Genomic DNA, 27,047 nt, shown 5'->3' with positions numbered 1-27,047 from the left:
TCTTAAAGGTAGCATGTATATATACATCAACAAAAGCATGGAATGTGCAGTGTGCACACATCTGTTGAAGATGATCTTCTCTATGTTTGAGGTAAATGGCATCCGTTAAGTTTTTTTTTTTGTTTTTTTTTGTTTTTTTTTTGTTTTTCGAGATAGGGTTTCTCTGTGGCTTTGGAGCCTTTCCTGGAACTAGCTCTATAGATCAGGCTGGTCTCGAACTCACAGAGATCCGCCTACCTCTGCCTCCCGAGTGCTGGGATTAAAGGCGTGCGCCACCATCGCCCGGCGCATCCGTTAAGTTTATGAGTCTATTTGGACTGCATAAGCAAACTGTCATGAGGACTCTGTAGCCAACAAGATTTATCCTGTCTCATCCAGTCTCAGAGCTGTTCCGTTGTAGAGGGGTCAGCATATACGTCATCTGACTTATAGCCTTTCTTGGTGGTTGCGAATGGCCAGCCAGCAAACAAAATTGGGACCAGTTTGATATGTTGTAGTCAAAGACGCTGAAATACTTGTGAAATTATTATTAAATAAATTTTGCCACTATGAAAAGACACAAATGGTCTATATTTCTGCATTGCACACACATAACAAGCACCTAAAGCAGGTGTGAATATATGAATCTTGCGATTGTTCCTTAAGGAAAACAACATGGAAATTGTCTTTTATTTTAATATTTATTTATTTATTTATTATGTGTACAGCATTCCTTCCATGTGTGCCCCGCATGCCAGAAGGGGGCGCCAGGTCTCATTATAGATGGCTATGAGCCACCATGTGGTTGCTGGGAATCGAACTCAGGACCTCTGGAAGATCAGTTAGTGCTCTTAACCACTGAGCCATCTCTCCAGCCCGGAAATTGTCTTTTTTTATATGTGTGTATACTGTGTATGTGTAGTGTGTGCCCTGGCATGAATGTGGAGAGCAGATGATAACTTCAGGTATCTGTTGTGTGATGTTTTGATTTTTTTGAGGGGCCCACCACCCAGCTCCCAAATAAATCACACACAGGGGCTTATTCTTAGTTATGAATAGCTGGCATTAGCTTGGTTTGTTGCTAGCCAGTTTTTCTTAATTTATATTATCCCGTCTACTTTTCCCCTCTGGGCTTTTGTCTTTCTTACTTCTGTATGTATCTTACTTTCACTCTTGCTCTGTGGCCGACTGGATGGCTGGGCGGTTGACCCCTGACCTCCATCCTCCACCCCTTGTTCTCTTCAGTTCTCCTATTTCTCCTCTCTGCCCGCTAGCCTGGCCTATCCTTGCTCCTGCCTCATTATTGGCCGTTCATCTCTTTATTAGGATCATCAGGTGTTTTAGACAGGCAAAGAATCACAGCTTCATAGTTAATCAAATGCAGTATAAACAAAAGTAACACACCTAAAAAATAATATTCCCCAACAGATTTCTGTCTTCACCTTCCACTGCTTGAGGCAAAGTTTCTTATTCACTGATGCATACTCTAGCCGTCCTGTGAGCTTTCCAGCATCTGGCTCCTGTCTATTATAGGAGGCCTGGAATTATAGTTTCGTTTACATAGCTCTGATGATCCAAATGAATCCTCATGACTGCCCTCAAGTGCTTTATCTTACAGAGCCGTGCCCTCAGTCCCAACACAGACTTCTTTGTTTAGCTTTTATTTAAGCTGTGTTAAATACGCATTTAGAAATACTCCATAAATTATCTCACTCTGCTCAACTTTAGGTGTGTGTGTGTTGTATGCCCGGGTAGTGTTTGTGAGCCCCTTGAGGTACGAGTGGCAAGGCACTACTAGACTACTCAAAGAGCCCTACAAGAGGCAAATGTCCAAGCTACACCTACAAAGAAAAACAAAAACAAGATCAAGTCACAGAATCCCACCAATCCCACCCTGGAAAGCTCTACCTCTCCTCCAAGAAACCCTGTATAAAGCCTGCCTCCTGCTCAGTGCTTTGCTGCTTCTCTTCCAAGCAGAAGCATCCACTCACTCTTGTGTCTTTCCCAATACATCTTTTCTGTGAATGTTTGTTGTGTGGTGTGACTGTGGTGTTCCTTGGCTCCCGACTGTTAGGATACCTGTTCCCCTCAGAGATGTACCATTAAGAGTGTTCATCTGGGTGTGTGCACCTATAAGTTCAGGTGTGTCTTAACGTTGAATGTTTGGGTGTTTTCTTGTTTTTTCCAGACAAGTTTTCCCTGTGCAGCTGTGGTTGTCCTGAAACTCATTCTGTAGACCATGCTGGTTTCGAATTCACAGAGATTCACCTGCCTCTGCCTACCAAGTGCTGGGATTAAAGATGTGTGCCATCACTGCCCAGCTGATGTTTTTCTTTTTTGAAAACAGAATTCAGGGGCCGGGCGGTGGTGGTGCATGCCTTTAATCCCAGCTCTTGTGAGGCAGAGGCAGGTGGGTCTCTGAGTTTGAGGCCAGCCTGGTCTACAGAGTAAGTTCCAGGACAGCTAGGGCTGTTACACAGAAACCCTGTCTCGAAAAACCAAAGAAAGAAAGAAAACAGAATTCCTCACTAAACCTAGAGCTACCAGATTTTGTTATGCTAGGCAGACTGGTCAGTAAATTTAAGGGACCTGCTTATCCCATGATCACCGAATCCTCACTCCATCCCATCAGCCCTGGGATTCCAGGCCCCACTGTCACTGCAAAGATTTGTTGCTGTTGTTTTGCCCTTTGTTTCTTGTTTTTCTGAGACAAAGTTTCTCTTTGTAGCCCTGGCTGTCCTAGAACTTGCTCATAAGTCCAGGTTGTCAGGTTGTCCTCAAACTCAAAGAGATTCACCGGCCTCTATCTCCCTGGTGCTGGGATTAAAGGTGTGCACCACCACTGCCCGGCTGTTACTGCAACTGTTATGTGTGTGTTGCAGATCTGAGCGCAGGTCTATTGCATGTCAGGAATTCTGTCCACTGGTCATCACCCTAGCCCTGCTTTATGTACTTTACTTGGTTTTGTTGTTTTGAGACAGTATCTCTAGCCCAACCTGGACTGGAACTTGTGATTTCCCAGTCTCAGACTCCTGTGTGCTGGGATTACAGGCTTCCACCACCATGTTGAGTCTCCCATTCTGCTTCTTTTTGTTGTTTTTCTGTTTTGTTTTTTAAATAAAGTCGCTCTCTGTAGCCTTCGATGTACTGGAACTCACAACATAGATCCAGCTGGCCTCGAACTCAGAGATCTACCTCTTCTGCCTTTACCCATTCCCCCAGATTTAAGTGATTCCTCAAATCTCTCTGCCGTATGTAGAAAAAAAAAAAAGTAGGCCTTTGTTCCATCTTATCCTAACATGAACAAACAAACTAGGAGCAGCTGAACTTCTTCAGGCCAACAAGGTAAAGCCTGACCAGCCAGGTTTTACAACGCCTAGCAACCGTTGCCACGACAATTCAACCCTGCTCTCACCTAAGGAATGCGGTTCCTTCAGCAGCCCAGAAGGCTCCGGGGCGGTCGCCCAGCCTTCGGTACTGCTCTATCCCGAAATGCAATGCGGCTCTCACGTTGTCAAGCAACTGTATTTAGGGTGGTCGTAAAACTGCCTACATTTCCACGCTATTTTAAAGCTTGTCTACATAGAGTTGGCAAATAAAAAAAGTACAGAAATAACTACCCCAATGATTGAGCTTTAGAAAGTTTTGTCGTAAATAAAGAGGTCGTCAGAAGCCTAACGTTCTCTGCATTCGCACAGGCATATTTTCGGGCAGCCCTAAACCGGTGGCGTGGGGTCCTTCGGGGTCCTAGGTGGGACACGTGCGCGAGGAAGTGGCTCTGCCTGTGCGCGCGGCTTTCGGGGGTCTCTCAACGTGGAGCTATGGGAGGTCTGGAGAAGAAGAAGGTGAGTGGTTCCCGGGGTGGTAGGACCTCGGACTTGTCACTCTCCCTGGCCGCTGGGGACCGAGAGGTCAGGAGACGGCGCCGGGATGGAACTGCTGCGCGCAGGCCCCTGGAGGCCGGGGAAACGTGTGCTCTGTGGAAGGAGTGAGCCACGGGCGTAAAGTTTATCATTACGACTTCGGACTTTTTCGGTTGAGCTAAGTCCGGTTCTGGACACTGGGGACTGAGAAGTAAGCAATCAGCTGGGGCCCCCCGCTTTCCCGGAGTCACTTCCCGTTGGACAAAAATACAGTGGCCAGAAATTAAGTGCGCGCTAAAGGAAGCTAACGAGGTGCTAGCAGTGAGATGGAGAGTAACAACAGACTCAGTCCGATTAGTGTTGTTTCGGAGGTTCTCTTCTGACAGCATTTCAGTGGAAATCTGGACTGTCAGAACACTTAAGGTGGGTGCGGGGCATGGAAGTGCAGGCTTGGGGTGTCCTCCTTCTTTCCCGACGAGAAGTTCTCGGCACTCAGATAAACAGCAAACTAGTCAGCGTGCAGCTGTGACACCACCCACCCACCCGTAGCTTAAAGAGGCCCTGGCTCCGGCAGAAGTGTTTCATTGTTTATAGGGTTAGGCATTGTCACGATCTCTATTTTAGGGTGACTCCTTAGACCAAACGAGACTTCAGAGCTAAGCAAGTTTACAGAAATTGAAATTTTCAGGCTTCTGGTTAATTTTACCTTTAGCAAACAGAATTTGTTGTCCGAGAGAGTATTGGTGGGAAGCAGGTGTGTGTGTGTGTGTGTATTCTTTTTGTTTGTTTCTGTTCTTGTTTTCAGAAAAGAAGGAAACGGTGAGCAGGTTTACAAAATAGTTCAGTTTTAGCTTTGTTTCAGATCAGAGATAGTTTTTTGTTTTGTTTGTTCAAGACAGGGTTTCTCTGTGTAGCTCTGGCCATCCTGGAAGTTGCTCTGTAGACCAGGCTGGAACTCACAGAGATCCGCCTGCCTCTGCCTCCCGAGCACTGGGATTAAAGGCGTGCGCCACCACTACCTAGCCGAGACAGAGTTTCTTATTTCTGTGTAACCTGTGTTTCCTAAGTAAGCTTGCCAATGATAATGCCAAAGCCTGCTATTTCCCTTTTCTCCTTCAGACATACTTAGTGAAGGAAGCCACAGTGGAAACTAAATGCCAAGGCCGGTAGGCAGGAAAGGCTGGCTGTGTGCAGGGTTTTGGAAAGACATCAACATGGCTGTGAGACAGTGAATAAGTGAGTTCCCATCTAGGTGATGTTGGGGGCTGTGTCGTGTGTGGCTTAGGGTTATTCTGAGCAGAGAAGACAACTAAAGAAAGTGACTTGATCTGAGTATTCTTGCTTCTGTGTGGAGAATACCTGGGCGTGAAGGGACTCCAGGATGGGGAAGGGAAAGATGAGGTGGGCTCAAGTCTTTCCTTTGGATTGCAAGTTTCTGATACCAATCTGTTTTGTTGTGATTTTTAATCATTCTTGAGGCTGTAATATAATTACATTATTTCTCCCTTCCCATGTACTTGCACTTACTCTTTCAAAATCATGCCCCCTCCCTTTTTTAGTAACTATTTGTACGTACATATGTGTCTCTGTGTGTATATTTTCAGGACTGACCATTTGGTATTGGTAGCTAACTGGTGTGTTCTTCCTACTCAGCATTCCTTGGTTGCCTGCAGTTCTTTGTGTAGGGCTGGGGTCTCTTGGGTTGTCTTCTATCCATATTGGCAAGTCTGCTGTCTGTGTTCTGCTCATTTGGGCATGTTGGTGAGGCTTATGGGTATAGCTTCTGACATTCCTAGAAGACACAGGCTCAACAAATGCACTGATCCTCTAGCTCTTAGAATTTTTCCATCCCTTCTTCCGCAATGATCCCTGAGCCTTAGGTGTGGGAGTTGTTTTGTAGTTGTAGTTAGGGACTATGCTGGTTTAGGAAATCAACTTTAGTATTGCAGTTGTAGGTTATCCTTCAGGATCGGTGCTTTACTAGCTCCAAGCAGCTGGCGAGGTTTCCAGTACCGGGCAGGATTTCCCTGTGTTAGAGGGTCTGAGGTCCAGTTAGAAAACTGTTGATTACGCTGTGGTGTTCATACCACTGCACCCTTCAGGTTGTCATGCCATGCTGATTGCTGTTGTGGTTCCTGGGTAGCACAGCTGGGTAGGACTGCTGGTTGCTTCCCTCCTGTAGAAGCTTGCATAGCTCCTGGTACTCGGGGAGTAAGAGGGTCAGGTCAGTTTCAGCTGAGTGATGTCTGATCCCTGCATCTGAAGTGGGCGGTGTTTTCAGCAGTGAGGACTTATTTCCATCTCATGTATGTAACCAAGGGCAACAGCAAAAGCCTGTCATGTTTTGGAAGTCACTTGAACAATGTGACCAACAACTCCCAAAAAGGCTTCTCATGCCTGGGGTTGGTTTTTTTTTTTTTGGGGTGGTCTTTGACTCTTAGAGGGAGAATTGTCAGCCCAGATGAGAGAATTTCACTTAAATGATATGTGTATATTTATGCACAGGCTTAATCTGTATTATTGCTTTGTGCTGTTTGTAAAGAGTCCCTCAGGACTTTATCAGACATCCTTACTGTTATTTTACCCTCCTCTCCTGCGTCTATCTCCCGACTCCCTAATTTAGAACCCCCTCCCCATTTGTCCCATTTACCTTTATCTGATCACTTATTCCCTGATAGTCCCTTCTCTGTTGTGCACCCCCAACCCCCACCCACTGGCCTCTTTTTACTTTCCTGGTTTCCACAGTTACTCCAGGATATGTACTCACATCTGAAGGTGTAGGGCCAGCAGCCTCCAATGAGAGAGAACATGTGATGTTTGTCTGTCTGGGTCTGGTTTACCTCCCTTAAGTATGTTTGGGTTTTTTGTTTTTGTTTTTTAAGTTTCATCCATTTCCCAGGCTAGACCCTGAAGAAAGATCCAAATTTGTTTTAACCTAACACTTTCTTAAACATCCAGCAAGTGCTAGCCATTTATAAACTATAAGAAGGAAAACTTGGTCTGGAGGCAGAGGCAGCCAAATCTCCATGAGTTGGAGGCTAGCCTGGTCTACATGCAAATTTTAGACCAGCCAGGCCTACATAGTGAGACCTTGTCCCAAAATAAATAGGGAAACCTGTACTTCAGATGCAAGTAGAGATGTCTCAGCGAGCTGTAACATCCGACACTGGGTTCCAGAACAGTTTCGACTCTTGAGGCCAAAGTATCTGTTGTGGGAATGGTTTGTCTTACTCATTGTAAGGTGTTTAGAAAAATGTTGTACTGTCCAACACACACACCCTAATCCAAAAAGTTAACTCACCATGTGAACCAGGTTTAATGTTTACAATGGCAGTGCACAGTAACGAGAGATCCATGTGGCACGGGAAAATGGGAAACATCTTGTTTTCTAGCACTGGAGTTAGTAGTGAGACAGACTCTCACTGTATACCACAGGCTGGCCGGAAACTCATTTTCGTCCTGTTTCTTCTTTCTGAGTACTGGAATTTAGGTGTTCACCACCATGGCTGGCTCAGTGGAAATACTTTTCCTTTTTACATATACTTTGTGTTATGTATGTGTGTGCCCCCAAGAAACACGGTGCACATATGGAAGTCAGAGAACAACTTGTAGGAGACCGTTCTCTTCTTCCACTGTGTGTGCTCATCGGGATTTGTGGAAGTGCTTGTACCTCTGAGCCATCTCACAGGCCTCCGTGGAAAACATTGAATGAAGACTGTGGACCTTATCTTCGGCTCCTCCAAGGCTTATCATAGGCCTTTTCCCAATAGTCAGTGTCTGGAGGAAAGGATGAATAGTGTTTCATGTCTGTGGTGTTGTTTATAATATAGGTAGTTCAGGGGACACTGACTCCTTAGATCCAGACCTAGGTTCAGAAGTTCCTGCTGTCTCCCTGCAGAGGAAGGTTTTTTGTTTTTTTTTTTTTTGTTTTTTTTGTTTTTTTTTTTGGAGTGGACACAGGTGGTTAGTGCTTCAGGCTGTTTGGAATAGGGTGCTGCTTCTCTTTAGCACTGATGTGTATGAGATAATCCAGATGATTTGACAAGACCACCTGCTGTTTGGAGGCAAGTAGAAGCCAAGCCTGTTGTCTTCCTTACCCTCATAGCATCTAGCTTAATGCTTTGAACTTGGTTGCTTTCTGGTGAATGAAGCGGGTGAGGGTGCTGGGCAATGGTGTGTGGCTTAAGACAAGCATTTCCAGTTAGAGTAGTGTCACCCCTGAGGGAGGGGGAAATGGCTAGGGGATATCTTAGATGTTGCAGTGGTTTTCGTCTCCCTCCTGAGGAACATACTCTGTTAGTCTGTATTAGTAACATTTTATGTGCCTGTGGTCCGTATGAAAAGGCTGGTGATTAAAAAGGGACAAATAAGATTATGAACAGAGGTTTAGTTAGGTATGCAGGCTCTGGACTCAGACCTGGGTTTGGAGACCTAACCCAAGCTTGTAAACTGTGTGGCTTGAATGGGCAAGCTGGAAATGGACATTCCGATGGCTCTTATCCCACAGGCTTGTGGAGACTGAGTGATATAAACTGTGGAATCACCGTATGTTAGACAGGATATAGAACTGTGCTGGGTAGGTCAAGACCCCAGCATCGCGTGGGTGCGGTGTCCAAGGACAGCATAGAGCTCCTTTGGGCGGGCCATTTCACTCCCTTCAGCAGTCCTCATCCTGGAAATCTGTCTCTGTCACCTACCCACTTAGCTGTCTTTAGAATTCCCTTTTCCCAGAGTTGGATGTCACTCACTGCTGTTGTTCTAACAGAATTTTTTTTTTCCTCCCTAAGTATGAACGAGGCTCTGCCACCAACTATATCACCCGAAATAAAGCCCGGAAGAAGCTGCAGCTGAGCCTGCCTGATTTCAGGTGAGGTTGGAAGGGAGCATACTAGGGTCTGGGAGCCTGGGTAATGGCATAAATGCACAGGGAAAACTCCTGGCCTTGCTTGAGCCATCCCAGCCGTCCTGTGATGTTTCTCCTCTTCCTCACCTCGCTTTGTCAGCTGCGGTCTGAGAACTGGCTCTTCAGATCCAGCTGCCTGGTCATTGCCCTTTATCGTTTCCCTTCTGACAGAAGGCTTCCTGAGTCCTACACGGGGGACTCTCCTTGTAGAATCAAGTCCAGATGTCTCTGCAGTGTGTGGGTCCTCCCATCAGGCTAATCTTGACCACTGCAGCCTCCACTCTGTGTGCGATCTGTTGTGGGGAGGGGTGTGATGGTTACAGGCTTTTGTTACTGATTTGAAGAGATTTTTTTGTTTTGGCTTTGGTTTTGTTTGTTTTCTGCAGGACTGGTCACTGAACATGCTACTCACATGCCTCACACATGCTACTCACACACTCTGCCACTGAGCTATATCCCCAAGCCAGTTTTTTCCTCTTGTTTGAGACAAACGCCCACAGTCCGGACTAGCCTCAAACGTATGCTCCTCCTGCCTCGGTCTCCTGGGTGCCAGGAGAACAAGTGTTCTTACTTGGCTGTCTCTCTTAGAGTGCGCAGCCTTCTGCCTTCTATATGTTTGAAATGTTGATTTCTCAGTATGGCATCCTGGTTTAGGTGCCTGCCAGCCTTTGTGGCTGTTCTGTCTGCTCCCACTGACACACCTCTCACAGTCTTCTTGCACTGTGTGTTTAGGAACTTGTGACCACCAGACTCACTTGAGAGGTGAAACACCAACTCCTTTGCTTCCTGGTCACGCTTGCTTTCTAGCACGCTGTGGCCAGTGTTGTGCCTTTGCTGGTTTAACGGTGGCTTGTCTTCCAGGCGGCTGTGTATCCTGAAAGGCATTTATCCCCATGAGCCCAAGCATAAGAAGAAAGTAAATAAGGGCTCCACAGCAGCCCGAACATTTTACCTCATCAAAGATATTAAATTCCTCCTCCATGAGCCCATCGTCAACAAGTTCCGAGAATACAAGGTGAGGCCTTGGTTCTTTCTTGTGTTTGCAGCTTTCTAACTCACTGAACTTGGACAGGTTGCTGATGCACTCAGGGCCAGTCCTGTAGAGAAGGGGAGGTCTTTCTACCTCAAAAGGATGTCTCAGACGGCCTGCCTAAAAATCATTTGCACCGGACTTGCACATAATTGTTAACCAATTCTGCTCCCCCCACAAGACTATGACTATTTGCCCTCAAGGCAGAAATGGTACCGTGTCAGGGCTTTTGGTGCCTTTTCTGCTCCCAAGCCCTCCTGTTCTTTGTGGGGTTGCTCCCAGGGCACCTGGGCTTCAGTTCCATACATAGAGAAACATTAATGCTAAATGCCACAGGACAGGGACAGCAGAAACCTATTTCCATCATGTGCAGAGGGTGGAAAGACTAATTGAAGTTAAACTGCTGCCTCTGGCTGGAAACAGGGTTTTTTGAGGAGTGGGCGCCACCTAGTGGCCAGCAGGAGACTGGGCAGCAGCTACATCAAACAATGCTAGAAGTGGGCAAGAGGTGGGAAGTGTGTCCAGACCTGCTGTTTATAATCCCACATACTGTTTGGGCTTCTCAGGAGCCCTGGGTCTGGTTTTGAGCATCTGTTGGTTTGGAAGATGTGGCCTTAAAGTTTATCTCAGTTGGTTTTATTCTGGGTAGCTTGTTTTCATAGAGGTCAACAACTAGCTTTGTGTGCTGTCTAAAAGCGAGCCCTTCCAGCCATGATCTACCTCCGTGCTAAACAGGGCTCTTCCTAGGTGGGCATGTGGTGTCAGCATACCTGTGCATCATCAGAGGGGCCCTGGGCTGCCTCTGGTCATTATCATGGATCTGGAGCTCCATGAACTTGGCTATTTGGCAGAGCTTGGCCTTAGGGGCCTGATGGCATGGGCAGTAGCTGTGGCTGGTTTCAGAAGACACTGAGACAGCCTGTCTGGTGTATTCACTCTCCATGGAGGAGCTGCTCAGAAGCCCATGCCACAGCATCATGGCTCCTGCTCCCCTTCCAGGTGTTTGTTCGGAAGCTGCGCAAAGCCTATGGAAAGAGCGAGTGGAATGCTGTGGAGCGCCTGAAGGACAACAAACCCAACTACAAACTTGACCACATCGTCAAGGAGCGGTGAGTCATGCTCCTCAGCGTGCTGCAGTTGCTGCTGAGTGCTGTCCTAGTGCTGGGGATGCAGTGGGGCAAGGAAAGACTTGACTGGCAGAGTGCGTGTCCTTTCAGAGGCGCTAGACCGAAAACCAAGCTGGCACATGAGTGTTGTGATTATAAGTTGCACTGGGTACAGTAAAGGCTGTACGGCAGTGTGCAGAGAACTGGGTACATTGATTACATGCCCAGAGAGACCTCTGGAAAAAGACCTGTTTGAGCCAGCCAGGAGAGCACATTATGAGCAGAGACAGCAGCAAGTTCAGAGCCATGAGTTCCCACACTACAGACTTAGAAGGCATGGTAACATACTTCTGGTTCCTCACTCAACCTTCTCAAAAAGTCCCTCCCCTTCACTGGCTAATCAGTGAATCTTTCCTCTTCAGGAGAATTGGCAAATGCCTGAAGACCCTTGTAGCTTCTACAGTTTGGATGGAATGTGTTTGGTATCTAATGACTAGAAGCCAGCATTGCTGCTGAGTAGTCTTCAGTGTTCATAATAGTTACTGTATCGCAGGACACTTTTGCCTGGAATTGATCAGGTGTAGAACCCTATGCTAGTGTCCGTTTTATAGAGTGAAGGCCTACGCATGCTCCGTTCCAAAATGGTGATGGGTCATAACTTCCTGGGATGTGGAAGAGCCTTGACCTTGGTTTCATTCATAAAAGAAATAACATCTGGTTTCCTCAGCCAGAACCAAGGCGCATAGAAAACCTAATAGTCTAGAAAGGGTGTGTGCTTGTCCTCCAGATTAGAAAGTTAGGAAACTGAGGCACCAAGGAGACTGGGGGAAGTTCCTGACTTCTGTCTCAGGAACCTAGACAGCTGTCCCATCACTTGCTAAGTTCATGCTAGGCTTCCCTTCATCTTAGCCTGCTTTTGCTGACCTGAGACCTCTCAACTCAGTTGCAGTAAACAGTTCTGTCTGGGGCGTGGGACCTCAACCATTTGTAGTCGTGTGCCCTTCAGAGCTCTTTATGACAAGGCGGATCATCATCATTGTCATCCTTTTTGTTTTGTGTTTGTGTGGGACAGGTTTTCTCTGTGTAGCCCTGGCTGTTCCGGAACTCGCTCTGTAGACCATGCTGGCCTCAAAGTCACTGAGATCTACCTGCCTCTGCTTCCTGAGTGTTGGGATTAAAGGCGTGTGCCACCACTGCTCAGATTTTTTTTATAGTTTTTGGAGACAAGCTCTCCCATAGCTCTGGCTGTCCTGGAATTCACTATGTAGACCAGGCTAGCCTCAGACTTGCAGAGATCCTTCTTCTGTCTCCCAAATGCTGGGATTAAAGGTGTGCACCACCACTCCTGGCAGACCCTTTTCTTCAAATGAAGCTTCCTGGAATGTGGTTCAGATATCCTGCAGCTCTAGGGCAACCTGGCTGGAGGAGGGGAACTGAAACCTCTGCAGATGCAGCCATACTCAGGGTTTGTTTAGAGCCACAAGAAGTAGATGGATGGGTGGCTTGGTTTGGTTGATTTTAGTTTGATTTTTTGGAGATAAAGTCAGCCTCCCAAGTGCTGGCTAGGATTACAGGTATGTACCACGCACCACTAGATCTGGTTAAAGATAACCTTTTTTTTTTTTTTTTTTATAAACCTCGAGACAGGGTTTCTCTGTGTAGCGTTGGAGCCTGTCCTAGAACTCACTTTGTAGACCAGGCTGGCCTTGAACTCAAGAGATCTACCTGTGTCTGCCTCCCAAGTGCTGGGATTAAAGGCGTGCGCCACCACTGCCCATCTAAAGATACACTATTTTAAGTTAGCATTTTGTCCAGCAGTGTCATTTTCTAGATAAAGTTGGAGCTAGAAGAGGCCTAGTGACCCAGTTAGGGTCGCAGCTCAGAACGGGACTAGAGTCCACGTGTCAAGACTTGTGGCTCAGTGTCTTCACTTTGTACTACAATTCTGTCCCTCTGTTTGGAAACTGTCAAAGGCAGTGGTGACTCTTACCCAAGTGACACTTTGACCGCTTCCTCATTTACCATGGTGTTCCTGGAAATTATTCTAACTGGACATAGTCCCTGTGCCAGCATTTTACATTGGTTCTGTCAATTACACGGATCTGGGTGCTGAGGAATAGGAAGACAAAGCCCACTCAGGTGACCTGTAGCCTTGCCCAGGTGCAGGTTGCTGCTGGGAAAGCAGCCCTACTCTTCCTGGCCCACTAGTCCAGCTTCCCATTTTTCCCTTTTTCTCGTGGGTCTTTGAAGATTGCACTTTCAAAGAGAGTCAGAGAACCACAGTTTGGTGTCCCCTCATTCACAAAAAGGTAACAAGTGGTCAAGGGTTCTGTGCTATGTCCTGAGATGATCAGAGTTCCCTGGGAGTACCCTAGTTGTTCAGTCACTATAGAGTTGTTTCCATGTGCTGGTCAACTTGGGGAAGTTGTTGCTACCACTGGGGCAGGGAAGAGCTGTGGCAGTGCCTGCCTGGCTTGGGTGTCAGGGCCTCTGGGGTCACTGCTGGGATGAGGCAGAGTGGGTAGAGACCCTTGGAGCCCAACAGAATGGGCTCATGCGCACTGTTCTCACCACCTTACAGGTACCCCACTTTTATCGATGCTCTGAGGGATCTTGATGATGCCCTGTCAATGTGCTTCCTCTTCTCCACCTTCCCACGGACAGGGAAGTGCCATGTGCAGACCATTCAACTGTGTCGCCGACTCACTGTGGAGTTCCTGCACTATGTCATTGCTGCCCGAGCCCTGCGCAAGGTGAACTAAGGTTCTCCTGGGATCCCTGGTCCTCCCGTTAGCCCTTGGTTTTCATACTGTCTCTCCCCACTCCCCAGGTCTTCCTGTCCATCAAAGGCATTTACTATCAGGCTGAGGTGCTGGGCCAACCCATCATATGGATTGCACCCTATGCTTTCTCCCATGATGTAAGTGTGCCTTGGGTGGGGGGTGCCTTGTGCTTATTCCTAAAAGATGTGGGTGGGTGCTGTCTTTGGAGTCCAGCCTTGCTGGGTTCTTGATTGTTGACTGCTGTGTAGGGGTGGGGGATTTGGGGTGGGGGCAGGGTAGGATATGTGCTTTACAGCCCAGTCAGTCAGTAGTGCTGGATCAGCCATAGGATTCTCAGTGTCAGGTGCACACTCCGACCCACAGGCTAATTCTAAATAGGCTTACCTCCTCCAGCACTTCTGTTAGAGTGTGGTTCTCAGCCTTCCTAATGCTGCAGCCCCTTAATACAGTTCCTCATGTTGTGTGGCTCCCAGCCATAAAGTTATTTTTGTTGTGACTTCATGAATAATGTTGCTACTCTTATGAATCATAATGTAAATATCTGATGTGCAGCTGGCCTTAGGCGAGTCAGATTGAGAACCACTGTGCTAGGTGATCTTGAGCATGGTCCTTCACCCTTCTGTCTCAGTTAATAGCGTTCTCATCTTCTCAGGGGAAAGAAGTCTTGAAAGGACCTGGCACTGAATGGATAGCTGCCTTTGTGATTGAATAGGCAGTGAGGATAGCTCTGGGGGCTGTGTATACTCAGAGTTTTGTACAGTTGCCACCTGAGTCAGATGGCAGAGCCCAGCCCTCCTCTCAGACCCACTGGGGTCTTTGTTCCCACTCGGCCTTTGACACACCACAACAAAAATGCTTTGCTCCTGTGTCCTCTGCCCATCCCCCCACAGCCTGGAGCCCTGCTGACTCCAGGGAAGGGAGCACAAGAGAGGCACTTAGCACATGGCACTGACTTTTACTGGCTTATCTGTAAGTGCTTAGGATTGTTCCTAGGCCTCTGCTAAGAGGAGTCTGGTTTTGCTTTCCATGGAAGCCTTGCTAACTCCCAATCCCCCAGAAGGTCAGTCCTAGCTGGACTTGCCCCCTGAATTGTCGGTCTGTGGGCTGTACTTGATCTCCTTTCCCTCATTCCCTCCTGTTCACTAAGCAGGGATTGGTACCTTGCATAGAGAACAACTGTCAGAGAGAGCTGAGGCTCTGTGCTCGGTGGGCTGCAGGGGTGCCTGAGACTGGAACCTGCCGTGTCTGGGTGAACTGGTAGTGGGGCTTCTGTCTGTGAACAAGAGGTGGCCTTGGAGTTCATCCGTCCCTTTTCCAGTTCCTTGAGGCAGGCTTGGGGAGCCAGTGTGCATGGCCCTTCCTTCCCTGCTCCTCCTCCTTCCTGCCTAACTTCTTTGGCCCTTTCTGTCTTTCCTTCCTTCTGATGTCAAACCCCCATGCTTCTCAGACTGCTCTTTGTGTGTTCTTGGGGTGGTGAATAGGACCCTGTGAGGGCCATCCTCCACACAGCTGGCCCTGGGGGAAGGGCATGGTCTGCCCATGCCTCCTTCCTCCCAGCTTGCAGCCAACTGCTTCCTCTCAGCAAAGGGCCCTCATATGCCCCTCCCCTGGGCAGCCAATGCTGGGCATACAGCAGTGGGTCTTGGGGTAATGGCGGTGGTGAGGGCAGAATGTACCTACCCTGCTCAGTACTATGGAAAATGAAGTTTGTGCCTATCAGGAAAAGCCTGGTGGCATAGACTGCTGCCTGGTAGCAAGATGGAAAGCTAGCTCAGAGTTGTGGGTGCCCCAGGCTGAGGGGATGTTGTGATTATTATCAATTTTGACATGTCTTATAAGTGTTTCGTGGTGGTTAGCAGGGCTTGGTGGGCTCTTGGGTAGGCCTTTCTGACTTTAGAGGATGGGACCATTCCAGAGTTGAGACACTTGATCCATTCTGTAGATCAGCTCCTTGTGGTAATGGCAGAGGGAAGCCATTCACTTCTGCCTGCCGGGTGGCAGCTGGGAAAGGTGTTCTACCTCTGCTTCAACATAGTGTTAGGCCTAGGCTGGGTCTGAGACAGAAATGCTAAACTCTGAGCTTCATCACACACTCTGCAGGGTGTGGGTGGTCTGAGTCCTGTTAGCCACACCTGGCTTTCCGAGGCACCTCGGCCAGTAGAAGTCATCACCTCTTCTGGGCTGTGGACCATGAGCTGCACACATAGGCCTTTCTGGGCCCTGGGAAGGCTGCCTCAGTGCTCCCAGTTGCCCTGAAGCAGATCTTAGGCTCATGCTGGGATGGGTGATGGACAAGGTGTGTCCTCTGTCTAGGTCCCACTGATAATTGAAGGAGGAGTGGGAGAGCCGGGGCCAGAAAGAGGCAGGGCCAAGTGCAGTGGAGCACTGCAGACCACTTCCTGTCTTTGTCCTGGCTCTCCTTTACCACATGGGAACCTGGCACTGGTCTCCATGGACCCAGAGCCTTTGGGGCCTCTGTCCAGAGCCTCCCTTGTGCTTAAGATGCCCGTGGGTTTGTGGGCATAATACCTATCTCCACCCCTGTGCTAACACTGCTGATGTGTCTCCTTATTCTCCCAGCATCCTACGGACGTGGACTACAGGGTCATGGCCACCTTCACTGAGTTCTACACCACTCTCCTGGGCTTTGTCAACTTCCGCCTCTACCAGTCACTTAACCTTCACTACCCACCCAAGGTAGAGTCTAACACCTTCTCACCTAGCCCTCCTGTCCTACACTGAGGCAAGGGGCTGTAGGTGTACTCTTCCCTCTTCCCAGCTTGAAGGTCAGGCCCAGGCAGAGACAAAGGTCAGCGAGGACACATATGCTCTGGACTCTGAGAGCTCTATGGAGGTAAGATGGGCTTCAGGAGCACTGGCCCTACGCCATTCTATCCCGTGAATAGTGAGCGATTTGGCTAGGTAGGTGGTTCTAGGATTTACTTTTATGACTGACCCAGATGTGGCCTGGAGCTGTTTTTGCTCTCCAGCCTATCCCACGCCCAGATGAAGTTCCCCACCTGCAAGCAGGCCACCTTGCAGCTCTGCTTCCCACCTACAGAAACTAGCAGCCCTCAGTGCCAGCCTGGCCCGAGTGGTGGTGCCTACTACAGAGGAGGCTGAGGCCGATGAGTTTCCTATTGATGGGGTGAGTAAGCACAGTGCTACCTTCCAGGAATACATGGGATGAGACTGGGTGGGGGCATCACCTAGAATCTGGGATCTGCCAGTCCCTTCCTTCTGGTAGAGCTGGATGGCCTGGTGGTGTGACACTTGGCCCCTTCCCTGCAGGAGATGACAGCACAGGAGGAAGGTCGCAGGAAAGAGCTGGAGGCACAGGAAAAGCACAAGAAACTCTTCGAAGGCCTAAAGTTCTTCCTGAACCGAGAGGTGCCCCGTGAAGCATTGGCCTTCATCATCAGGTGGGGAGGCCTTTAATTAGCCCATAGTTGTGACTGTACAGTAGTCCGGTCTCCATCCTAGCCTAGTGGTGTATTGGTAACATCATGAGGGTGTCTCCACTCCTCACAAAGCAGTGTGTGCAGAGCCTACAGGCAGACACCTCCAGAGCACTCAGCTAAGGGGAGAGCTGTTCTGTCACTAGCTGAGTTCTTTCTGGACCAGGACTGTAGATGTCATCCCAGATAGGAGGCTCTGGGGTGGGTAAGGCACTTCCTGGAAGGGTGGGTTTGTGGCTAGTAGGTTCAGGGATGCTTCCAGGGCAGGCAGCTCATGCCTAAAAGGCTTACGGGTTTTCTGCCTACCTGTAGGAGTTTTGGTGGGGATGTATCCTGGGACAAGTCTTTGTGCATTGGAGCCACCTATGACGTCACAGACTCCTGCATCACCCACCAGATTGTTGATCGGCCTGGGCAGCAAACCCCCGTCATTGGCAGGTAGACTCTCAAAGCCCTCAAATGCCCTCTGGGGGTGGGGGTTCCTAGGCCCTGGTGATGCAGTGGTACCTCTGATTGTTCCCTTGTGACCTGACTTTGCTGGCTACTCTCCATCAGGTACTACGTACAGCCCCAATGGGTGTTTGACTGTGTGAATGCCCGGCTCCTCCTCCCTGTGGCAGAGTACTTCCCTGGGGTGCAGCTGCCACCACACCTTTCACCCTTCGTATCTGAAAAGGAAGGAGATTACATTCCCCCTGAGAAGCTGAAGCTGCTGGCTCTGCAGCGGGGAGAGGACCCAGGTGAGCTGGGCAAGGATGGGTAGCAGTATGGACAGGCTCCTCTGGTGGCCCTGGCTCCTGTGCCCAAGCTGGCCATTTCCCTTGGCTACAGAGTTGGCAGGCTCCAGAGAAAAGGACAGCGGGAACAGAAAGCCCTCAGCCTTTCAAGCATTTGCAATGTTAGTCTGCTATTGATATTTGGAGTAGCTGAGCAGAATGAACCAGTGTTGTCAGTGTTTGCACGGGTAGCAAGGGTGTTTTATTTGAAGGCCGCTCAGCTGGGGCTGTGAAAGCTGTTGGGGGCCATTGCGGGAGCATCCTTGAGCTGCCTTGGAATGCAGAAGTTACTGTCTGTAGGAGACTTGAAAGAGGAAGATGAGGATGAGGACGATGAAGATGATGACAATGAAGGTGATGGTGATGCGGGGGAAAATGAGGAGGAGGAAGATGTAGAAGCTGATTCAGAGAAGGAGGAGGAGGCGCACCTGTCAGCCTTGGAGCAGCAGCGTCTGGAAGGGAAGGTAGGGAAGCACTGGACAAAGCTCTGCCTGGGAAGCAGCCAGTTACCCACAAGGCCAAGTGCTCATGCAGCTGCGTTGTTTCCCCAGAAGCCCCAGGTGGTGGCCGGTACCGTGAAACTGGAAGACAAGCAGCGACTGGCCCAGGAGGAGGAAAGTGAGGCCAAGCGCCTGGCCATCATGATGATGAAAAAGCGGGAGAAGTACCTCTACCAAAAGATCATGTTTGGCAAACGGCGCAAAATCCGAGAGGTAGGTTTCTGCTCTCTGACGAGGCCCCCACACATCTGCACGGTTGAGCTAACCTGGCCCATTTGGCCAAGGCCTGTTTTCTTTGGAGTTTTGTGTGTTTGGTTTGGTTTTACACAGCTGGGAATAGAAGCCAAGGCCTCACTCTTCTTAGAGAGTCCCCACCACTAAGCAGCATAGCTAATTCCCATGCTTACTCAGAGCTGTCCTGAGGATGGGCCTAGCCCAGCAGACTCAGGAAGTCTTTCTTAAGCTCCTGTGTGCTTGTTCAGTGTGTGTTAGCTGGGGGTTTATTTGGTGCTTGAGCACTTGCTTTGATCACAGAGTTGAGGGGGGCAGGCAGGAGAAGAAAACAAAGCAATTGTGTACCGAGGCCTCCAGAGTGGCTGGCAGCCTTGCCTTAGGGTGTGTGTGGGGGGCACCAGGTTCATCTTAAAAACAGCATAGCCAGGTGATGGTGGTGCACACCTTTAATCCCAACACTAGGGAGGCAGAGGCAGGTGGATCTCTGTGAGTTCCAGGACAGCTAGGAGTGTTTCACAGAGAAACCCTGTCTTAAAACACATACACAAACACACAGAAATCACAGTAGTTTATCAGGTCTTTCCATGCCATTGTACAGTGTGACCTGTTCCCTGCTGATAGTCATGCTCAGGAAATAGAGAGCAGACCCTGGCCCCCTCTGAATGGTTCTTAGGAGCATCACCTGTGGTCCTGGAAAGAGTCTCCTCCTTGTGCCCTCTCTGCTAGCTTTCAATAAAGGTTTGAGTGGTATTCTTCTTTCCCTCAGAGCTAGTGCAAGAGTCGATTTAGAATCTCCAAGCCGGAGATTTGTGGGCTGTAAAATATAGGCAATGGTAGGGCTTCTGTTCTTTCACCCCGAGGTACAAGTCGGGGTCTCTGGTTATTTGCTTGTTAGCTTTTCTAGAAACTCTGCTAAGGGAAGCCCCCATAAGAGAAGAGATCCATCCCTCTTTGCTTGCTCTTTATCCTATCCTGAGTTCTCCTTCCTTCTCACAGGCCAACAAGCTGGCGGAGAAAAGGAAAGCCCATGATGACGCTGTGAGGTCTGAGAAAAAGGCCAAGAGGACAAGGCCTGTGTGAGCTCCAGCCGTTCCTCCCTGGGAGCTGGACATCGTCACTGGGAGCTGGACATGGCAGCAGCTAGTGGGATGCACACGCACCTGAGCACCAGCCCAGCACCCTCATACTCTGGTTGTGTGTGGCCAGTCCTAGCTTCCATGAAGTTCATGCCGGTGTCTGGACAAAGCCCAGTTCTTCCTCCAGGAGTCTGACTGATATCCTCATTCTTTTCAGCTTTCCACAGCCTCCTACACAGCTGTGCCCATAATTCTCAGGGTGCTGTTGTGGAATAAGGGTGGGGAGCTCTTGTTATTAAATGGCTGAACTTTTGCAGCCAGTTAGATTCTGTGTTCAGAAGCCTCCCTGGGTTGGAAAGGAGTCACCTGGACAAACCCAGATGGGTCCAGGCACACTCAGAACTATGGGTCCAGGGATCCGAGGAGGGACACAGACTCTGCGTTTGGGTTTCATAGTCGCACTGGCCTGATTCCTGTTTCAGCTAATGTTCTGAAACCTTCCCACAAGCAGTGTGCTGAGGGTTCACTCGTCTAGTCATGGTCTATAAACATCAGCTGGTTTGTACTTCCTGCTGGAGCTCATCAGAAGGTGAAAGGTGTCTTAGGGATTCTATTGCTGTGATAAAACATGATCAAAAGCAAGTTGAGAGCTTGTTTGGAGGTTCTAGCAGGGGAGCACAGCTACTCGTATACCCTTGATCGAATACAGGTCCTCCTCTATTCGGGCTGGAGAGATGGCTCAGCGATTAAGAGCACTGCCTGCTCTTCCAGAGGTCCTGAGTTCAATTCCCAGCACCCACATGGTGGCTCACAACCATCTACAATGGGATCTGATGCTCTCTTCTGGCACACAGGTGTACATGCAGAGAGCACTCATACATAAAATTAAATAAAGTTTTAAAAAAAAGTTGAGGAGGAAAGGGTTTATTTGACATATACTTCCATATTCCTGTTCATTACTGAAGTCAAGACAGGAACTCAAAATAGGAAGGATCCTGGAGGCAGGAGCCTCGATGCAGAGGCCATGGAGGGTGCTGCTTACTGACTTCCCATGACTTGCTCAACTCACTTTATCTCACATTAGAAATATAAATAACTTTAAGTTTCCCACAGTCTTTACAAATTTAAATACCTTAAAATTTCAGTCCCTTTAAAAATAGCCTCTCTTTTAAAAGTCTCTCAACTGTGGGTTCCAGTAAAGTACTTTCTTCAAGAGAGAAAAAAAATAAGAGCACAATTAATTCAAAGCAAATCCAAATTCCAACCGCCCAATATCTGGGATCCACTCGATCTGATCTTTTGGACTCATCCAGAGGACTGGAGTCTTTCTCAGCTCCACCCTCTGTAGCACGGTTTGTCTTCTAGGCTCTAGCTGCTGCTGGCGGTTTTCCCCTTGCTACTGGCATCTCTCACCAATAGCCTCTCATAGTAGGCTGTCTTCATGGTGCCAAAATTCAACTTCTTTGCATGACCCCTTTAGCCTGGGCCTTTAATTACTAGTGAGACCTCACCTTCACCAGTGGCCTCTCACAGTGCCAAGCTTCAGCTGCTTTCCATGACCCTCATGCCTTCAAGTCCAGCTGCCAACATGAGGTACAACCATGGGCACCCCTGGAACAGCTTCTCTGTGCCATCAGGAAACACTTTGAGAAGCTTTCATGAGAGATGCTGGTCTCTCTCTGTGTATATGTGTGTATGTTTTCAAGATAGGGTTTCTCTAGCCCTGGCTGCCCTGAAACTCAGAGATTTACCTATCTTTGCCTCCTAAATGCTGGAATTAAAGGCATGCGCCACAACCACCTGACTTTGGTCTCTTAATCACTGCTAATTCCTTAGCTCCGGCTAACCAGCATTCTTTTTTCAAACTGTCAGATTCCACTTCCTGGCCCCTAAAGGCTTGTAGCCATATCATAATGCAAAAATGCATTCAGTCCAACTTCAAAAGTTCCCATAGTTTTGTATAAGTTTTTATTATTTAAAAGTCTAAAGTCTTCGGAGATTCATGCAATCTCTTAACTGTAATCCCTTGTAAAGTCAAAAAGCAGATCACATACATCCAACATATAATGGCACAGGATAGACATTACCATTCCAAAACACGAGGAAGGAGCATAGTAAGGAAATACTGGACAAAAGACCGAAAACAAGCTGGACAAACTCCAAACTGCGTGCATTTTGCATGTCTGATGTCAAAAATGTTCTTCAAATCTCCAACTCCTTTCAGCTTTGTTAACTGCAACACACTTCTCTCTTGGGCTGGTTCCACTCCCTGTTAGCAGCTCTCCTCGGCATGTATCCCACAGCTCTGATAACTCCAAAATCTTGGGGTCTCTAAGGTAATCTAGACTTCACAGCTTCACACAATGTCTTCATGCAATGAGTGACCTCTGCTGTGGTCATGGTCTCTCTTCATTTTGATTCAGGGACACCCCTGACACATACTTGACCTCAGCGGTTTTCCTTAGTCTCTGATGCAAATTCCATAGCCCCTTTCTGAAGCACAATTAATAAAAACTCAGGGTCAGATTGGGATTAAACCTGAAGATCTGAAAAGCAAAACAGCCAGTCACTGGCTCCTTACCTGGACCTCAGTCTGAAATGGTGATCCTGCCTCCCAGAGTCTCAGAAGGAGACTATGAGAACTGTCTTGCCCTGTTTTATATTCCTCTCTAGGGTTGGGATTAAAGGCATGCACCACTGGGATTGAAGGTGTGTGTCACCATAATCTGGCTGTGAGGCTGACTAATGGGCCTGTTTTAACTCTCAGATCTTCAGGTAGTCTTTATTAAAATGCATTTGGAATGCCACTACACCTTTCTTCTTAACTTCAGAACCACGTGACTGAAGCTACCAAATTCTGCTGCTTACTGGGCTTGGAACATGGCCCCCTCATTCAATTACATTTTCACCAGCTTTCTGTTTTTGGTAGTTTCCTCCACTGCCAAAGCTTGGCTGTCTTGAAACTGGATCTATAAACCAGGCTGGCCTCAATCTCAGAGATCAGCCAGCCTCTCCCTGAGTGTTGGGATTAAAGCTATCTACCACCATGCCCTGCTTCAGGTTTGTTGTTTTTTTTTTTTTAATGAGTTCCTTTTTGCAAATTGGAAACAGCTGGGTGGGATCTTCCCCTAACATCACCATTCCCTTCACTCTTAATCTGTTTATTTCCTTGAACACAGAATTTAGCTCTGTTCCACTTCCTGGTGCCCCTTTTCTCCTCAATCTATACATTTTGTATTTTTTCTTGCTCAGCTTGTTCCTTTTTCATTATAAATCTTTATAAGCATGAATGTTGTAGGAATTTAGCAGAATCACTGTATGGGGCAGATATGAACAACTGTTTTCTAGAAGTACTTTGACCTTGAAGAATCCTTGAGGAAGCAGTGATTATTTTGCTGAAGGGGTTTTGCAACCATCCCACGACTTTGGTCACAAGATGCCTCAGGCACACCTGAGGTTCTTGTATTATTGTGTATTGCAAATGATACATAATGAAGGACTAGAGTTGGGGCGTGTGATGTTCCCCTTCAGTAAGACGTGATGATCTCCTTCGGTAATATTGGGGACCTTGGTATGTGTAACTTCCAATAAATACACCTTTGTATAGCTATTTGAGGTTCAGTCCGTCTGAAGAGGCCAGACCTTCCTACTGCCACGTAGGCCTTAAAATTTCATCTTAGAGTCCCTTCTTCAACTGACTCGTCCTACATGGTGCACCCTGACATGTGAACACTAACCACCACATGACAGTCTATGCTTGGTGGTTTTGAGATTTCCTTTGCCAATGGAATTAATCTAAATCTCTTCACTTTAGCCTCAGGCAGACTCTTTATCAAAATGTCACAAGAACAGTCTCTAGGCAACATATTAACATTCCTCTCCTCTTGAAACCTCTTGATCCAGGCATCCACAGTTCAAATCACACTCAGTACCACTGCCTTCCATGCTCCTACTAGGATGGCCCATTAAGCAACACTTAAAGTGTTCAACTGCTTTGCTAAACCACAGTCCCAAGGTCCATATTACTTCAAACAAAAACACACTAAGGCCTAATGCAACAATACCCAAGCCCCTGGTACCAACTTCTGTCTTAGTGTTTTGATTGCTTTAAGAGATACCACAACCACAGCAACTTTTGTAAAGGAAAACATTTAATTGGGGCAGGCTTACAGTTTCAGAGGTTTGTTATGTTACCATTGTAATGGTTTAAGTAAAATGCTGCAGGTCCCTGAGTGGTGGCAATGGGCAGTGGGCCATGAGGCCACACCACAGGTTGCTGAGTGGTGGCAGGCAGCAGGCAGTGGGTCCTGAGACCAAGGCGGGCCATGAAGGCAGCTGGGTCCCAGGCAGGGAGCTGCGTAGCAGGTGAGAGATGGATAGGCACACCATGCAGAGTGAAGTTGGATATTTATTTAGTGGAAGGAAGGGGGAAGAAGAGAGAGAAACGGGGAAAGGGGAGGAGTGGGGAAAAGGGAGAGACAGAAAGGGAAAGGACTCAGGATGGTGGAAGCTGAAGATCAGCTTGCCTAGGCAGACAGGAGAGGGAATGGGTATGGTTTGTCTCTTAAAGGGTCAGGACAGACCATTACAACCATCATGGTGGGACATGGCAGAGGCAAACATAGTGCTGGAGAGGGAACTGAGAATGGAGAATCCTGCAGGCAACAGAGTGGTCTGTCTCACTGGGCGTTCCTTGAGCATATATGAGACCTCAAAGCACACTGTCACAATGATACACTTCCTCCAGCAAGGCCATACCCCCTAATAGTGCTGCCCCCTTTAGGGGCATTTTCTTTCAAGTCACCAGAGTCTTTAAATTTCCCTCTAAAACTTCATAAGGGCAAGCCTCCATATGTACTGCTCTCAACATTTTTCTCCTTTAAGCTCCTCAAGAACTTCCAACTGAGCTCTCAATGCAAAATGGCTTTTGTAGCCCAAAATTCCAAAGTCCATAATCCTCCTCAAAACATGGTCGGCCAAAAAGCTACGGAGAAACCCTGTCTCGAAAAATCAAAAAAAAAAAAAAAAAAAAAAAAAAAAACATGGTCGGATCTCTCATAGCAACACCCCACTCCTGGTATCAACTTGTCTTAGGGTTTCTATTGCTGCGATGAAACACCAGACCAAAAAGCTAGTTAGGAAGTAAGGAGTTTATTTGTCTTATGCTTCCATATTGCTATTCATCACTGAGGGAAGTCAGGACAGGAACTCAAGCAGGGCAGGATCCTGGAGGCAAGAGGTGATGCAGAAGCCATGGAAGATTCCTGCTTACTGGCTTGTTCCTCATAGCTTACTCAGCCTGCTTTCTTGTAGAATTCAGGACTACTCAAGACCACCCAGGTAGTGTCTAGGGATGGTGGCACCCACCATGGGCTGGACCCTCCCCATTGATCACTAAATGAGAAAATGCCTTCTAGCTGGATTTCATGAAGGCATTTCCTCACCTGAGGCTCCTTCTCTAGATTGTGTCAAGTTGACACACAAAACCAATACAGAAGGCTAACGGTGAGAAATGAGGCCTAAGGGCAGGTAAAGCCTAACTTTGTTGGGGACCAGCCTCGACAAAATACCTCTTGCCAGGGTAGAGGCATGGGGATTTAGAAATATTGTAAAGAATATGAAGAAGCTAATGAAAATAATAAAACAGAGAAACATATAGGATAGTTATCTGGAGGAAGTTCCAGTGAGTACTGGAATTCACTCGTGTTTAATTTCCAATTGCTTTAAATACCCCTGACCCCAAAAGGTAAGAGTAAGACAAAAAAACTGCATTAACATGATACAAGGAAATGAACATACCAATTGAAGGTTGCAGGCTACATCCATAATTAAACATTCTGTTGCTAGAACAAAACACGCTCACACCCTAGACCAAAACATTCTGTAGGCAAATTCCCTGAGTGGAATCCAAAGTTATTTTTGTAAAGGAACTGGACCCTTAGTTGGATCCTTAGACTTTTGTTTCAGGTAGAAACATATCTACTTCTCTATTCCTGAAGTATAAGGTCTGGCTTTTAGCCACACCTGTTGACAATAACTTTGAGAGAGCAGAACTCTGATCTAAATCTAGGTGGAACCTTTGTTTGAGGTAGAAGCACAATAACTCTGAAGGAACTAGAGATGAGTCCCAGCTCTCTGACCTTTGGTCAACATGGAAATAGGCTCACATTTTTGGGCCTCTACAACTTTCCATTCAGGTGTGCTGGTATCCCAGCTGGTAACCTGTTGGGGAATATTATGTTAAGGTGTGTTACTTTTATGTTGCATTTATTTAACTCTGTGAAGCTGTGATACTTTACCTGTCTAGAACACCTGATGGTCTGATACAGCTTTAAACGTCCAATAGTGAGGCAGGAGAAAGGAGAGGTGGGGCCAGCAGGTAGAGAGAATATATAGCAGAAAGTTGAGAGGAGAAGTGTGGCTTGTGAACTCGAGAATCCAGTTTAAGGCCGCCCCCAAACTGATGGTCTCACTATAGATGTGGGATGAGAGGATTCTGTCTGAAGCCAGCTCTGACGTGGCAGTTGGGGGAGGCAAGAACCAAAGGGTTGGGACTTTTGGAGCCCAGGAGATGACTCAGGCCTGCATGGGTATATGTGTATCTAGGGTTCACATGGACAAAGGAAAGCCCATCAGATATGGAAGAATGCCTGGCAGCCAGGCTGATGTGGAATTTTCCCCATTCCAGAGTTGCCTAGAAATGTCGGGGGCAGTGGGGCTCTGACGTGGCCCATGCTCAACTGGATGGTCAGCTGGTTTTGTACTGCCCAAACTGGGTCTAACTCCAGACTAGTTCCCGTCCTTGGTTCTGCTTTGGAACGAAGGACAGCCTGAACCTAGACAGTCACCCACTTCCTATTTGCACAGCGCTCTTGAGGATGGGCATTCTTAAAAGGGAAGTTAGCAGAACCGGAACCGTTGAAGTGACAGCCTTTGGAGCCAAGCTCCTTCCCTGGGTAGGCCCAGGGATCCTGGCTCTTCTGCCTGTTTTCCTTGGGTACCAAAATGTGTTTCTGGCCTCCCCAGGGGGAGCTAGGAAGGCCTATGTTCCACTGGATCCCGAGGAGTTTCAGCACTCTCAATAAAAGGCTGGCAACTAGTTCTGCCGCCTTTTCCCTGAGCCCAGGCACCCCTCCCCAACACTACCACCAAGCCCCAGGCACCCTCTATTCCCTTCTGGGACTGGCGGCAGGACAATGGTCTCCTTGGCCCTTGGGAGACAAATGGGCCTTGTTGGGCCGGCGGCGGGGGCGCGATATTGAGCCCCAGGGAGTTGAATACAGCTTCTGTGCCTCTCGGGCAGGCGCGCAGGGGACAGGATGGGGGAAGGGGCCGTGTC

At 48.0% G+C, this 27,047-nt stretch overlaps 1 protein-coding gene across 1 annotated transcript; it reads left to right on the top strand.

Moving 5' to 3' along the window:
• The first annotated feature begins 3,722 nt into the window (after positions 1 to 3,722).
• LOC121436573 (pescadillo homolog) lies at positions 3,723 to 21,654 on the top strand. Its single transcript, XM_041636586.1, has 15 exons — positions 3,723 to 3,824; positions 8,630 to 8,709; positions 9,607 to 9,760; positions 10,775 to 10,884; positions 13,463 to 13,634; positions 13,712 to 13,801; positions 16,245 to 16,361; positions 16,444 to 16,518; positions 16,726 to 16,812; positions 16,956 to 17,086; positions 17,435 to 17,560; positions 17,678 to 17,862; positions 18,199 to 18,362; positions 18,450 to 18,611; positions 19,629 to 21,654. The coding sequence occupies exons 1-15, from the start codon at positions 3,801 to 3,803 to the stop codon at positions 19,710 to 19,712; spliced, it is 1,761 nt and encodes a 586-aa protein (XP_041492520.1). The 5' UTR covers positions 3,723 to 3,800; the 3' UTR covers positions 19,713 to 21,654.
• The last annotated feature ends 5,393 nt before the right edge of the window (positions 21,655 to 27,047 follow it).

This window comes from Microtus oregoni, unplaced genomic scaffold, assembly GCF_018167655.1.
Source record: "Microtus oregoni isolate MIOR12 unplaced genomic scaffold, Mior012 000049F_ref0000343, whole genome shotgun sequence".
Taxonomy (NCBI): domain Eukaryota; kingdom Metazoa; phylum Chordata; class Mammalia; order Rodentia; family Cricetidae; genus Microtus; species Microtus oregoni.
Note: the sequence above shows the minus strand (reverse complement) of the source record. Positions and strands in the feature narration are given on the sequence as shown.

Coding starts and splice junctions, on each gene's coding strand:
- LOC121436573 (XM_041636586.1), top strand. CDS start 3,801: ATGGGAGGTCTGGAGAAGAAGAAG. Junction 3,825..8,629: donor GAGGTCTGGAGAAGAAGAAG/GTGAGTGGTTCC, acceptor TTCCTCCCTAAG/TATGAACGAGGCTCTGCCAC. Junction 18,363..18,449: donor AGCAGCGTCTGGAAGGGAAG/GTAGGGAAGCAC, acceptor TTGTTTCCCCAG/AAGCCCCAGGTGGTGGCCGG.